Here is a 12,324-nt window from a genome sequence, read left to right on the forward strand (position 1 = left end):
CCTTTGATCCCATAGTACCAAACAAAAAGAAATGGTGAGGAGTTACAGGCAAATGTAGGCTTGCAGTCAGTAAAAATATCCTAAGAAATAGAGCTATCCCAAATCAGAATGGGTTTCCTTGAGTCTGAAAGGTTTCCAGGGGAGATTTTCTACAGTTTGAAACAAAGCTATTTAATGAAGTGGCTTATTAAGAAAAACAACAACAAGGGATTTTCTCTATAATGCATTCTCCTACACCCCCTCCTTTTCATGCACATGCATGCATGAGCACACATACATATACCCTAATGGGACAGAATTGGCACACATAGGAAATGCATGTGAAGGGGTACATACACAAGAATCACATATATTCAGGGCACACATGAGAAAGAACATGGCCTCAGCACAAATGTGGAAGAGCATAAACAAGGACCATGTGTGGCCGGGGCATAGCCACAAAGGATAACTTGCCAGAGGTGTCAAAGTGAATTGAATCAGGAGGACCTGAGTTCAAATCCTGATCCAGATACCTATTATGTGACTGTGAACAAGTCAGTTAACCCCTCTCTGTGTCTCAGTTTTCTTATTTGTAAAAATAGGGATAATATGAACGCCTTGCTCACAGAATGAGTTTGAATGTCAAATGAGTTGTTACATATCACACTTGGCAAATTGAGAAGAGCTGTATAAATGCTATTGTCCCAGCGATATCCTCACAGTTCTCCCTGCTGGGTCTGCCTTAACTGGGCTAGACACTGCTGACAACAGTTTGTGGCTCAGCTGAAATCCTTAGCTAAAGGAGCTGTCTGCATTCCCAGCTCTTTTAGAAAAAGGCAGGAGGAATCTTTGCCTAGTGCCAACAACCAAACTCTCCTTTGCTTTTTCCTATCTTATTCCCTCAAAGTTTTGGTTTGGAAATCTCTCTTCTCCCCAGGAAGGCCTCAGATCCAGATCCCAAGATCTCTGAAAATGAAGAATTGGATGCTCCCAGCTAACTGGTCTCTACAGACCATGGTAAGAATTCCACACACCTCACAATTGTAATCTCTGAAGGCTAAACAATTAATCAGGAAATGCTTGTTTGTCTAATAACCTCCAAACAGTTCAGAGGTTCAAGGTTCCTCAATTGAATCCTGTCTCTCCCATTCTTCCATGTGGATGAGTGGGTGGGAGAAGAGAAGACAATACCAAACTAGGGGACAAAATCATTGTTTCTTCCACTAGCTAGCTGAATTCCTGCCTCTTTCGTGTTGGATAAACTCTAGTAGTTCCATATTACCTTCAGGATTAAATATAAAATCTTGTTTAGATTTTAAAGCCCTTCACAACCTGCACCTTCCTACATTTCCAGTCTTCTCACACTTTCCTTCCTTCCATATATTCCAAGATCTAGTGACAGTGACATCTTCCCAGAGATCCCTCAAACAAGACACTTCCTGTCCCTACATCAGGCATTTTCACCAACTTTCCCCTCTGCCTGTAATCCTCTCTTTTCTGATCTCTGTCTCTTGGCTTTTCTGGTCTCTTCAGATTTCAGCTGAAGTTTTACCTTCTACAAGATGCCTTTCCCAGTCCTCTTAATCTTCATGCCTTCCCTCTGAGATTGTTTCCATTCTATCCTGTACATCTCATGTCTGCATAAAACTGTTGTCATCTCTTCTCTCCTCATTAGACCATGATCTCCTCCACAGCAGAACTCTTTTGGGGGGCGAGGGGTGGTTCTTTGGCTCCCCTGTACTTAGCACAGTGCCTGACACATAGATCTTTGTGCTTCTTGATTTCAGTTCACTTCATATGCCGATGTAGTCAGCAAAGGCCTAAAAGGGACTTTGGGGCACACCCTTGAATAAATTATTTACCTGCTTTCTCAACACTTTCATTATACTAAACTGAGGAGTTGTACAAATTAACTAGAATTCAGTGAGCATGAGTTGAGATTTTATCAAAGTTGCTATGAGTTTATAGAAGGATTCTTGTCAGTATCAGTCTCTTACTTAGCCAATGACATGGGATGACTTCATGGCATCTTCTCCTGTGCTCACCTGAGTTCACATACAGTCATCAGTATTTTGGTTCCTATCTTCTTCAGCTGGAATTTAAAATTCAGTCTGATGACTTAAAGTTTATTGTTTTTGACCTAGTATGACTGAAAAAAAAAAAAAAAGCATGTAAAAATTCAGAGTCAGACAAGTGAGAAGTTTGTGATGTGACCTTTCCAAGGAGGATGCTTGCCTTTGGTGTTCTGCTGCCACCCTGTGGTCATGCTGCTCATGAGAAGGAGTAGTAAATTCTGAAAGATTCATCTGTTCTTGCCTTTTCTTATGTGACCAGGTTCTATTGCCTTTCTAGATCTCCTATTGGTTTGTTCTTCCACTTCCTTTCAACCCTTCTTCAGGTTCTAAGAATGTCAGGCCTCAGTCTTTGTCCCAGGGCCTTCTCCACTGACCTATACTAGCCCTTGCTCCATCCACATTCATTCCAACAGTCTTTGTCCAGAATGGACCCATCTTTAGGTCATCATCTTCCCAGGGTTCTTTCCGCGAGGACTTTCCCCAGTGCCCTGCATGAGCCTTTGTCCTGGCCCCAGCGCCTTTTCCAGCACTCCAGATGCCATTTCTCTGACCAGAGACCTCTCAACTTCTTCAGCCCGGCCACATAACTTCACTGGGCCCCAAACTTCCACGTCTCTGCCTGCTCTTACCTACTACTGTGAGATAAGTTTCATTAGATCTCAACTGAGGACCTTGAAAGACTAAGTACTTGTCTCCATCAAAATACTTCTTTCCACCCATTAATGCTAGACCTGGGCTTCTTTTGCAATGGTTAGCACATTCCCTTTCCCTCGTATTCTCTCCATTCCAGTGATCCTGAACTGCCATCCCCAATGCTCTAATGGATAAATCCTGTTCCTTATCTTCAACTGCTTGCTCCTTCTCTCCCATCCCCCTTAACCTTCCTAACCCTCATTCTATTTCCTATTGCCTAACCCTTCCCCTATGCTCTTTGCAATGCCTGCTCCCTCATTAATATGCTTACTTTCACCTAAGACCTTTTCTTTCACACTGCTCACAACTTCTGGCAATCCCCCAATGATACATACTGGCTCTCTCCCAGTACTACCCTTTTCAATACTGATGGCACTTTTACCACTGATCATGGTGGTCCATTGCCACTTCCCAACTCTCCCTCTACCACTATTTTTTGTCAACCTTGCCTTCTTTAAGATTCACACCACCCAAATCTATTATCCAATTTAGATCCTATTTGGATCATACGGGGAAACATACAGTACCCCATTCCTGCTCAAGACATTCTCCTGCCTACCTCAATGCTTGGCTTAAAATTTTTTCTCCACTATATTTCCTGATTTCTCAAGTACTCAACTGTTCAATTCCTCAAACTTACTACTATACAAATTAAATCTTTTTCATTTCCCTAATCAATTATCTATCCCAATTCTCATATCACCTATTCCAAACTTTTCATCCTGACTCAAGCCTCCTTTGGCACTCCTTCCCATTTTCTCAGCCAAGATCTTGCTTCATACTCCACTAGAAAAAAAATGGAAGCCATTCTTCAAGATCTATATCTTCTTTCCTTTCCTTTTTTTCAAGTCACTTCTCTTTTACTTCTGTTTCAAATGAAAAGGTACTTACTAAGGCAAACCCTTCTACATGCACCCTTAATCCCATCCTTTCCTATCTTCTCCAGTAGATTGAATCCACTATTATTCTGTCCCCTAACCCCCATATTCTCTTTGGTCTCTCCAGTCTTCAATCTTTCTTATACACTTACTGGCTTCTTCCCTATTGCCTAGAAGAAAACTGTCTCTTCTTCAGCTAAAAACAAAACAAATAAATTCTCACTTGATACTGCCATTCTCACTAGCTGTTGTAATTTCCCTCCCCAACTAACCTCTTTGAAAAAACTAGATGCCTCCACTTCTTTTCCCTTTACTGAATTCTAATTCTATGCATCCTGACTTTCAACCTCTTCATTAAACTGAAAGAGCTTTCTCCATAGTCACCAGTCATTAACTGCTAAATTTAATGGCCTCTTGTCAGTCTTCATTCTTTTTGACTTCTCTGAAAACTGACAAAATTGACTACCTTTTTGTCCTGGAGTCTCTTTTTCACTCTTAGTTTTCTTGACACTGCTCCTTCCTGATTTCCTCCTACTTGTGTGACTACTTTTCAGTCTATTTTTCTGATTTTTCATCCATATTCATGCTCACTAACTATGTCTATTCCCCTTAAAGGTCTGTCTTTAGCCTTCTTCTCTTTTCTCTCTGTTCTGTCTTGATTGGTGATCTCACCATTTATCATATGTTCAACTATTATTTCCCTACGATGATTCCCAGATCCATATATCCAACCCTAAATAGCTCTTGAATTCTAGCTTTACATCACAAATCTGTTTCTTGGACATATCAAATTGGACATGCACGCAACTCAAACTCAACATGTTCAAAATATCACACATTATCTTTGTCCCAAAACTCTTCCTAAAGCTCCTGTTACTGTCAAGGGTATCAATATCTTCCCAGTCACCATAGCTCACAATCTAGCTGTCATCCTCCAATTCTCACTCACATTCAATGCAATATTTTATCAAATCCTGTATTTCTATCTTCACAACATCTTCATTTAAGTTCTAGTTCTCTTCTGACACTGCTATCACCCTGATGTAGGTCTTCATCAACTTTCACATGGACAATTATAATCATCTCCTAATTGGCCTCCCTGCTTTATGTTTCTCCCCATTCCAATCCATTCTTCACTCTGCAAATTGATTTTTTTCTGAAAATTAAATCTTGCCACATTATTCCTGTACTCAGTAAACTTCATAGCTCTCCAATATTCCTGTATTAAATACAAAATCCTGTGCAGCTTTTAAAGGCTGTCATAATTTGGTAATTTCCCACATTTCCATCATTCTTCTACTTTACTTCCCTCCACATACTTGCTAGTTCTCAAATAGAACAATCTTTCTCCTGGTTCCATATGTTTGTCAGCTGTCCTTCATTTCTGAAGTATTATCTCTCCTCACCCTGAACTCCTAGCTGTTCCCCCCATTTCCTTTAAGTCTCAGCTCAAGTCATACTGTCTTCAGGAACCCTTCCCTAGTTGTCTCCCCTTATCCTTTAAACTGGCCTTTCATATCCACTTTATACAATTTGTATGTACACAGTTTCAGTTTCCCCAATTAGAAAGTGAACTCCTCAAGAGCAGGGACTTCGCCTTTCTCTATATCCCCAGTACTTAAAACAGTGCCTGATACATAGTAAGTGCTTAATAAATGTTTGGTGACCTGCTGAATGACTACTACATAAGTGTGGGGATTTATTTCTAAATTATACCTAAAGTCTCTTCCAGGTCTAAAATCCCATAAGTCTATAATCCTAAAATGGGATATTTCTCACAAATACAAAATGATAACCCAAACAACATCAACAGAGATTTAAGTATGTGCCTCAGCCACAAGTAAGAAGATTTAGTATAAAGTACAGAGTATTTTACTTATTGTTCCTCAAAGAGAAAATTATACAATATGTTAGTTACATAGAGTAAGACACAAATCATCTTGCTAATGTTGTACAGAGTGTGATAGAAGACAAATAAATTTTTGGAGGATTAAAGCAAGCAAAGATCTTAAACATCTAACTCATTTTAGGAGAATTTAAAAATAGCTAATAATAACAGCTAACACTTATATAGTACTTACTATATGCCAGGCACTGTGCTAAACACTTTACTATTATTAACTAATTTGTTCCTCACAACCCCTGGGAAGTAAGTGTTATTACACACACACCCCATTTCCATGGACTGGAATTTTACTTAGCCTTCAAAGCTAAATTCAAATATTACCTCTTCCAGAAATACTGATCTTCCAGTCCATCAATCCAATAAATCCTTAAACCAATTTGAGATGTGGCAATGCTAAGATTTTAGACAAGTTCCTTTCTGAGATATTAATGGTCACAGACTGTTTCTCAAATGACTCTCTTTTGAAATGAAGTACTGAATCTCTCAGAGCAACAACAGAACAGGAATTCTACTCCACCATCTAGTACTAATTGTCTTATCCAGTTGTTTACTGTTGCTAGGCAGGGGTGAGAGTTAACCAGCAACTATGTGTAAATCACCACAGTAAAGCAATTGGCAATTAAAAAAAGAGAGAAACAGATCAAATTATATAGCCTTAATAACAAAAATAAATATAAGAAAAAGTAATTTGAGGAAGAAGAAGGTAATAACAGCTGGAAATAATCCAAAAGACTTCAGAGAAGAGGTGGAAATTGAGGAAGATAAGGTAGGATTAAAGAAAGCATGCATTTAAGGCTTTGGGAGAAGACAGGCTTTTGGAGGATGGAAGATAGAATATCAAGTTTAGGAAAGAATGAATGGTCAAGGGTAGCTACATTTTGACAAACTCAGGTAACTGGCAACAGAGTTACAGCTTCCCAGAGACTTTTGTGGGGAGGATCCCAGAGCAGAAATAAGGTTTCATTTTCTTGGACCTTACATAGCACTTTGTACTTAGCTCCCACAATTATCATTTAGTTGTTGTTTGCAAATGTGTCATATCCCCTATTAGATTATTTCATGAAGAAAAGATACGTCTTATTCATTTTTATATCTGATCCAAAATTTTGCACAATAATCTAAAGAGAATAAAATAGAACTGAGCTCAGAATATGAGCTGTCAGTGTTAAATAGATATTTCTTTGCACAATTGAATCTTTGGGTTCATTCCATAGGCACCCTTCAAATAGTCATGTATTTTGCCAAATATTCAGACATAGTGAAGGGGTGTGTGTGTGTGTGTGTGTGTGTGTGTGTGTGTGTGTAGAGCTTAAAATTGCTAAGACTTTTGGATCACCCTGTAAACATATATTTGTACATTACATAGGTGGTTTGAAATTAAAATAAATTGAAACGGCTCTGGGACTTCCTGTATCCTAGCATTAGTTACTCTGCAAACCTAACTACAGCAATGACTAATTCAACAGAAAAAGTATTTATAACTCCAACCACCATAAGATGTAAAACATAAGACAGTATTCAGCTGATTAGGAGAAACATGTTTACAGTACTAATATTCCCAGCAACTTCCCCCTAAGTTTTTGGAGAAAAGAAATAAAAATAAAATATGAAGTGGTCTCTTACCTGGAATGTGGTCCAAATTTAGGGATGACATGATGATAATTATAGGTATTGTTTGTTTTCAGTTGCTACAGGATCATGTATAGATTGTAGAGAGCAATCTCAGTTCTCCAGTTATTTCAAGGTAGCAACAATTTTACTGAACTTACTGCAGCTTATTTAGGTGGATAAAAGAACCATTTATTTAAAACGATTAAAGGCCCTTATCTAAGCACCCATCCCAATAGAATGTTTGACCACTTAGTGGTAAATCAAAATCAGACCAAAACAAGACAAGGCAAGGGGGGGGAGATTCCTAAAACATGCTTCAGCTGTTATTCTAGGAAACCAAAGACCCCAGAAATCCCCTTGCTGGAAGACTAGTGGATACTGTGGAAATCACAGGATGATTTTCAAGCAACAAAGAGATAAGCTACCAGTTTCATGTATGTAGTCAATCAATAAGCATTTATTAAGTGGCTGCTATATTCCAGATACTATGCCAAGTGCTGGGAATACAAAGACAAAAAAAAAAAAAAAAAAAAAAAAAAAAAAAAAAAGCCCAGTTCCTGTTCTCCCAGGAGCTTTATTAAGCACTTGCCACATGCCAGTTATTATTATGTTCCCCATTAGGGATACAAATATACACAACTCTGAAGAGTATTTTTAAAACTATAGGCTTTAAATAGAACTGGATTATTACAAACTGAAATTCAAACATACTTATTCTTGGGACTTTCATAGACAAGGGAGGCTGGAAGGGTCATTTAGAATGTCATTCATATCTCTGAAGTGAAATCTTTCTTCTTTTCCCCCTTCCAGGAATCTGGATTTGAAAAAGAAATGTAGACTTTTCCAAATATGTGGCCATGATTATTCTCTTTCAGGACCAGAGGTTCATCTGCTACAAAATTATATCCTCTGATGAGGGCAGAATTTAGTAGCTATAGATTTTCATGTTCTGCTTGTATATACAATCTGTCCTCCTTGTGATTATTAGTCAAACACAAACCTAGAAATGGAACCTTTCTACCAGGAATACCTAACAAATCAAGGAACTGTAGTAAAACCTTATCATTGGCTGGCTTTGACTCTAGATTGTTCTAGGTGTCCTTATCACATCTGCACAGGCGAAAAAGCAAGAATTACCCATAGCGAATTTTATCAGCTCTTTGGATTTCCTTGTGGGCCAAGTCCTCAAACCCAACACCTCACATTTTATGAACTGAAAACTTCTTCTGGCAGCCTGGTGCAAAAAGGTCATGCTTCTGGTTGCAGTGAGTACGATACCCACCCAGAATCTATGTTATTTGAGATGGGCAGTTATCTGGAGGCAGTCATTCGTAACAATGACAACATTGAGCATATCTTTCTTTATTCTAACTACTGTCCTTGTAATGAAGCCAACCACTGCTGCATTAGCAAAATGTACAACTTTCTGATGAGGTATCCAGCCATCAGTCTCAATATTTATTTCTCTCAACTGTATCACACAGAGACCAACTTCCCTGTTTCAGCATGGAACCGTGAAGCTTTACGAAGCTTGGCCAGTTTATGGCCTCAGGTCACGGTGAATCCAATGAGTGGTGGAATTTGGCATTATCTTCTCTATCATTTTGTGAGTGGTATCTCAGAGGCAATTCTGCACCAGCCACTTTGGCCTGCAAGAACATTGGCTGACAGGCATAATGCTTATGAAATCAATGCAATCACGGGAGTGAAACCATACTTCACTGATGTACTTCCTCAGACGACAATGAACCCAAACACAAAAGCTCAGCTAGACTTACAGAGATACCCTTTAAACAATGTGTCTCTTCAAGAGTCCTCTCAAGTGATTAACAACCAACTACCTTCCACTATGGTGGCCCCAGAACAGAGAATGCCTGTCATTTTTGTGTTAGTACCTTTCAGAGAGCAGCAACCACCCAGTGCAGGTCAAAACCAGCCCAAACCAAAGAACATTGTAAGGCACTTAAACATGCCTCAGATGCTATTACAGAAAACCAAAGAACCCATAAGACCCCCTGCTGGAAGATTAGTAGAGACTGTAGAAATCACAGAACAATTTTCAAGTGGCAAAGAAGTAAGCAATAAGAAAAAAGAAAAAGAAAAAAATAAACCCACATTTTTAAAAAGATAATGTGAAGATGGCTTATGAGATTGTTGAGATGTGTTTGATAGCTTTCATCCCTGTATCAGCTGGATCTGGACTATCTCGAAAGCAATCACACTAAAAAGCAATTCCATTATATTTTTCATAATGTCAACAGTTTGCAGCCACACCACTTTTAATAACACTTGGAAAATTTTTCCAATAAACAACTTGATTCTTCTTCAAGTGGTAGCATCAAAGTGGAACTATAAGTCATTCTCCAACAGTTTCATATGGGAAAGTATTGTTTTTCCAACTGGCCCACATCATCGAGTCTTTAAAAACAAACAAACAAAAAACAAAATTACATGGAATAAATTGAATCTTTAAATTAGTTTCAATATATTTTTTGTGAAGTTTGAAACCTGCCTGAAATAAAAGACATTAAATGCTGTTCGCAGCAGCAAACCAGTGATTTTCCATTAATCCTTGATTGTCAGCAAGATAGTTTAAACAGCCCACTTTTTCTAAAGTGATTAAAAATAATTATGTGCAAGGAGAAGCCATTCTACTCACTGATTTAATGCATCTATGAAAATAGATTTTTAAGCTTACTCACCCAGTTATGATGATTTTTGCCTACCAAGGTTCTTTCTCAAATAAAATTTAGTTACCAGGTAGATATTTGGGTGAATGGGGCAGTTAACCTTGAACATAATACCTATTCCCTAAAATATAAAATCTACATCTTTCTAGCTGGCTTTCGAATTTCCTCTCCAATAACCCATTTCATGCATATATGTCTCATCTTCTCAATTTGTTTATAACTTTCTAGAGGATATGGGCAGTGTTGTGCTTTTTAAAAAATTCCCTTAGAATCACAATACGATACCTCTATGTGGTGGAATCTGATTTTTCCTACCTCATTATTGATTACTCCTGCCATATAACTATTCTAGTCAATCATTATCTTACCATACCTAACTTCTGATTTGGTCTTACCATCTTCCGGCTCTTGTAGTATCCTTCTCCACCAATTAACATCCCTTACTTCTTCCAAAATATGGCTTAATATTCCTCTTCCTGATTAACCTGTTCACAGCTATGCTTACTTATTCTTTTTATGACATAGTGATTTATAACTCACTTATATCCTGTTGTCTAAATCAAAGCTTCTTAAATTGTGGGTCATGATATATGGGGTCTTATAACTGAATATGGAGTTGTAAAATTATGATTTGTTATCAGTAAATATTTGATTTGTATGCCAATTTTATATATCTATATACCCAAGATCATATTAAAAACTTCTCAGCCAAAAAAGGGTCACACATGGAAAATATTTTTAAAGTCTTAGTCTAAATTATAGTAAGTCTTTTCAAGTATGTATATTGCCAACCAGAAGTAAAGGGCTAGTATCCAATTTTTATAAAATATCTTCCCGTAGTTCTCAGCACATAATGTGTTTCAATAAATGTCAAGGATTAGCTCAGGAATTCAGAAAGAAGTACCAAAACTAGACACTTTGACTCTTCAGTAGCATGACAATGGTGATACAGATTGCATGCATATGAGAAATCAGAAGGTGAATATGGATATTACAGTGCTGTCTCAACCAAGCATTCAAATAACTTAAAAATCATTGAACAATTTAGTTTGCTCTGTGACTCCTACAGGATTACCCTATTCACAATCCTAGAAAGCTTCTGGGACACTAGAGTCAGCTTTAGAATTGGAATAATCCTTGGTTCTAGGTTGGTTCTGGTCCATCTCATTGGTCCCATAATGAACATGATTGAGATATAAAGAGATATATCTCAACTGGTATGTTCTAGATCCCTCTTCTCTTCTACCAAGTCTTTATTTCTCTGATGTATATTAAATTGGAAATTCCAGAATATGAAAATAAACTTCACACAGGGTAAATCATCCTGGGTAAGTCAGTGTCTTTCAATTTTCTTAACTGCATTAAAATTTGGTGCAAAGACTATATAATCTATTAGGTTCTATAGTCAGAATAGACTGCTCAAGTAGATCATCCAGAAGCACAATCAAAATGAAAAAAAGAGACTAAGGAATTATTTATTCATAGTAAATAATCTCAAGAAATTCTGGCTTATGATGAAGTTTAAAAAAAACAAAAAACCCTAGTAAGAACTTCTGATCAACAAAACATTCTATGAAAGCCTATTTAGTGAAATTATTAATTTTTTTAGATTAATTATATTTCATTCCCCTGCTCAGATTCTGGGCCTTTGAGTGAATTTCATGTATATTACCAATTTGAGTCCTGTAGTATAAAAAAAATGAAGACAAAAATTTTTTTGGTGGAGGAGTGAAAGTTAACATATTATTAGGATAAGCAGATAAAAAAGATGAGGAAAGAGGAAGAGAGCAATGCTATGATCTTTCAAATTTCAGCAAAACTCTGGACTACAAACACTTTTATTACAAGTCCCTACTACCAATGGGATAAAGTTAGAATTCTGCTTGGCATTCAAGACTCTTCACAAGAAGATACCGCCCTCTCCCTTTTCAACCTTTTATAATTCTCTTTTATGCACTCCCATCCATGTGCCCCTGACAAAGTAAACTGTTTGCTCCCTGGTCTTCTAGCCACTATACCCAAATATCCATTCTGTTCTCCTTTATTCGTAAATTTCCCTATTCCTAGAATATCTTTCTCCCTATCCCTGCTTTGCCTGCTAAATTTCTACCCATTCTTTTAAGTCTTAACCCCTATGCTACATCCTATGCGGATAATTTTCTTGATTGTCTACCACTGAAATTTGGCAATAGGCTTTCTCCTCAGACCCCATAAACACTTTGTAATATATTTGATACTATCTCTACTAGATGGCAACTTCATTTAAGGCAAGGTCAACATCTAATCTAAACCTTGTCTGTAGTTAGGTTTTTCTAAAGGCAAATTTGTATTGTAAATATTTTACATGTAATACATATTCTTAAAACTCATTTGGTTATTTCAATTCAATTTGAAAAATGAAACTATGTTTCATTTAGCGTGATCCTTTTCAGTCACAGACATATATAGTGATTTTGTATTTTTTTTTTTAAACAAAAAACTTAAAGAGGATT

The 12,324-nt window shown here is 37.4% G+C and overlaps 1 protein-coding gene across 1 annotated transcript; it reads left to right on the forward strand.

Moving 5' to 3' along the window:
* The first annotated feature begins 6,128 nt into the window (after positions 1 to 6,128).
* APOBEC4 (apolipoprotein B mRNA editing enzyme catalytic polypeptide like 4) lies at positions 6,129 to 12,251 on the forward strand. Its single transcript, XM_051998797.1, has 2 exons — positions 6,129 to 6,297; positions 7,953 to 12,251. The coding sequence occupies exon 2, from the start codon at positions 8,149 to 8,151 to the stop codon at positions 9,271 to 9,273; it is 1,125 nt and encodes a 374-aa protein (XP_051854757.1). The 5' UTR covers positions 6,129 to 6,297; positions 7,953 to 8,148; the 3' UTR covers positions 9,274 to 12,251.
* The last annotated feature ends 73 nt before the right edge of the window (positions 12,252 to 12,324 follow it).

Source organism: Antechinus flavipes, chromosome 4 (assembly GCF_016432865.1).
Source record: "Antechinus flavipes isolate AdamAnt ecotype Samford, QLD, Australia chromosome 4, AdamAnt_v2, whole genome shotgun sequence".
NCBI classification, from domain to species: domain Eukaryota; kingdom Metazoa; phylum Chordata; class Mammalia; order Dasyuromorphia; family Dasyuridae; genus Antechinus; species Antechinus flavipes.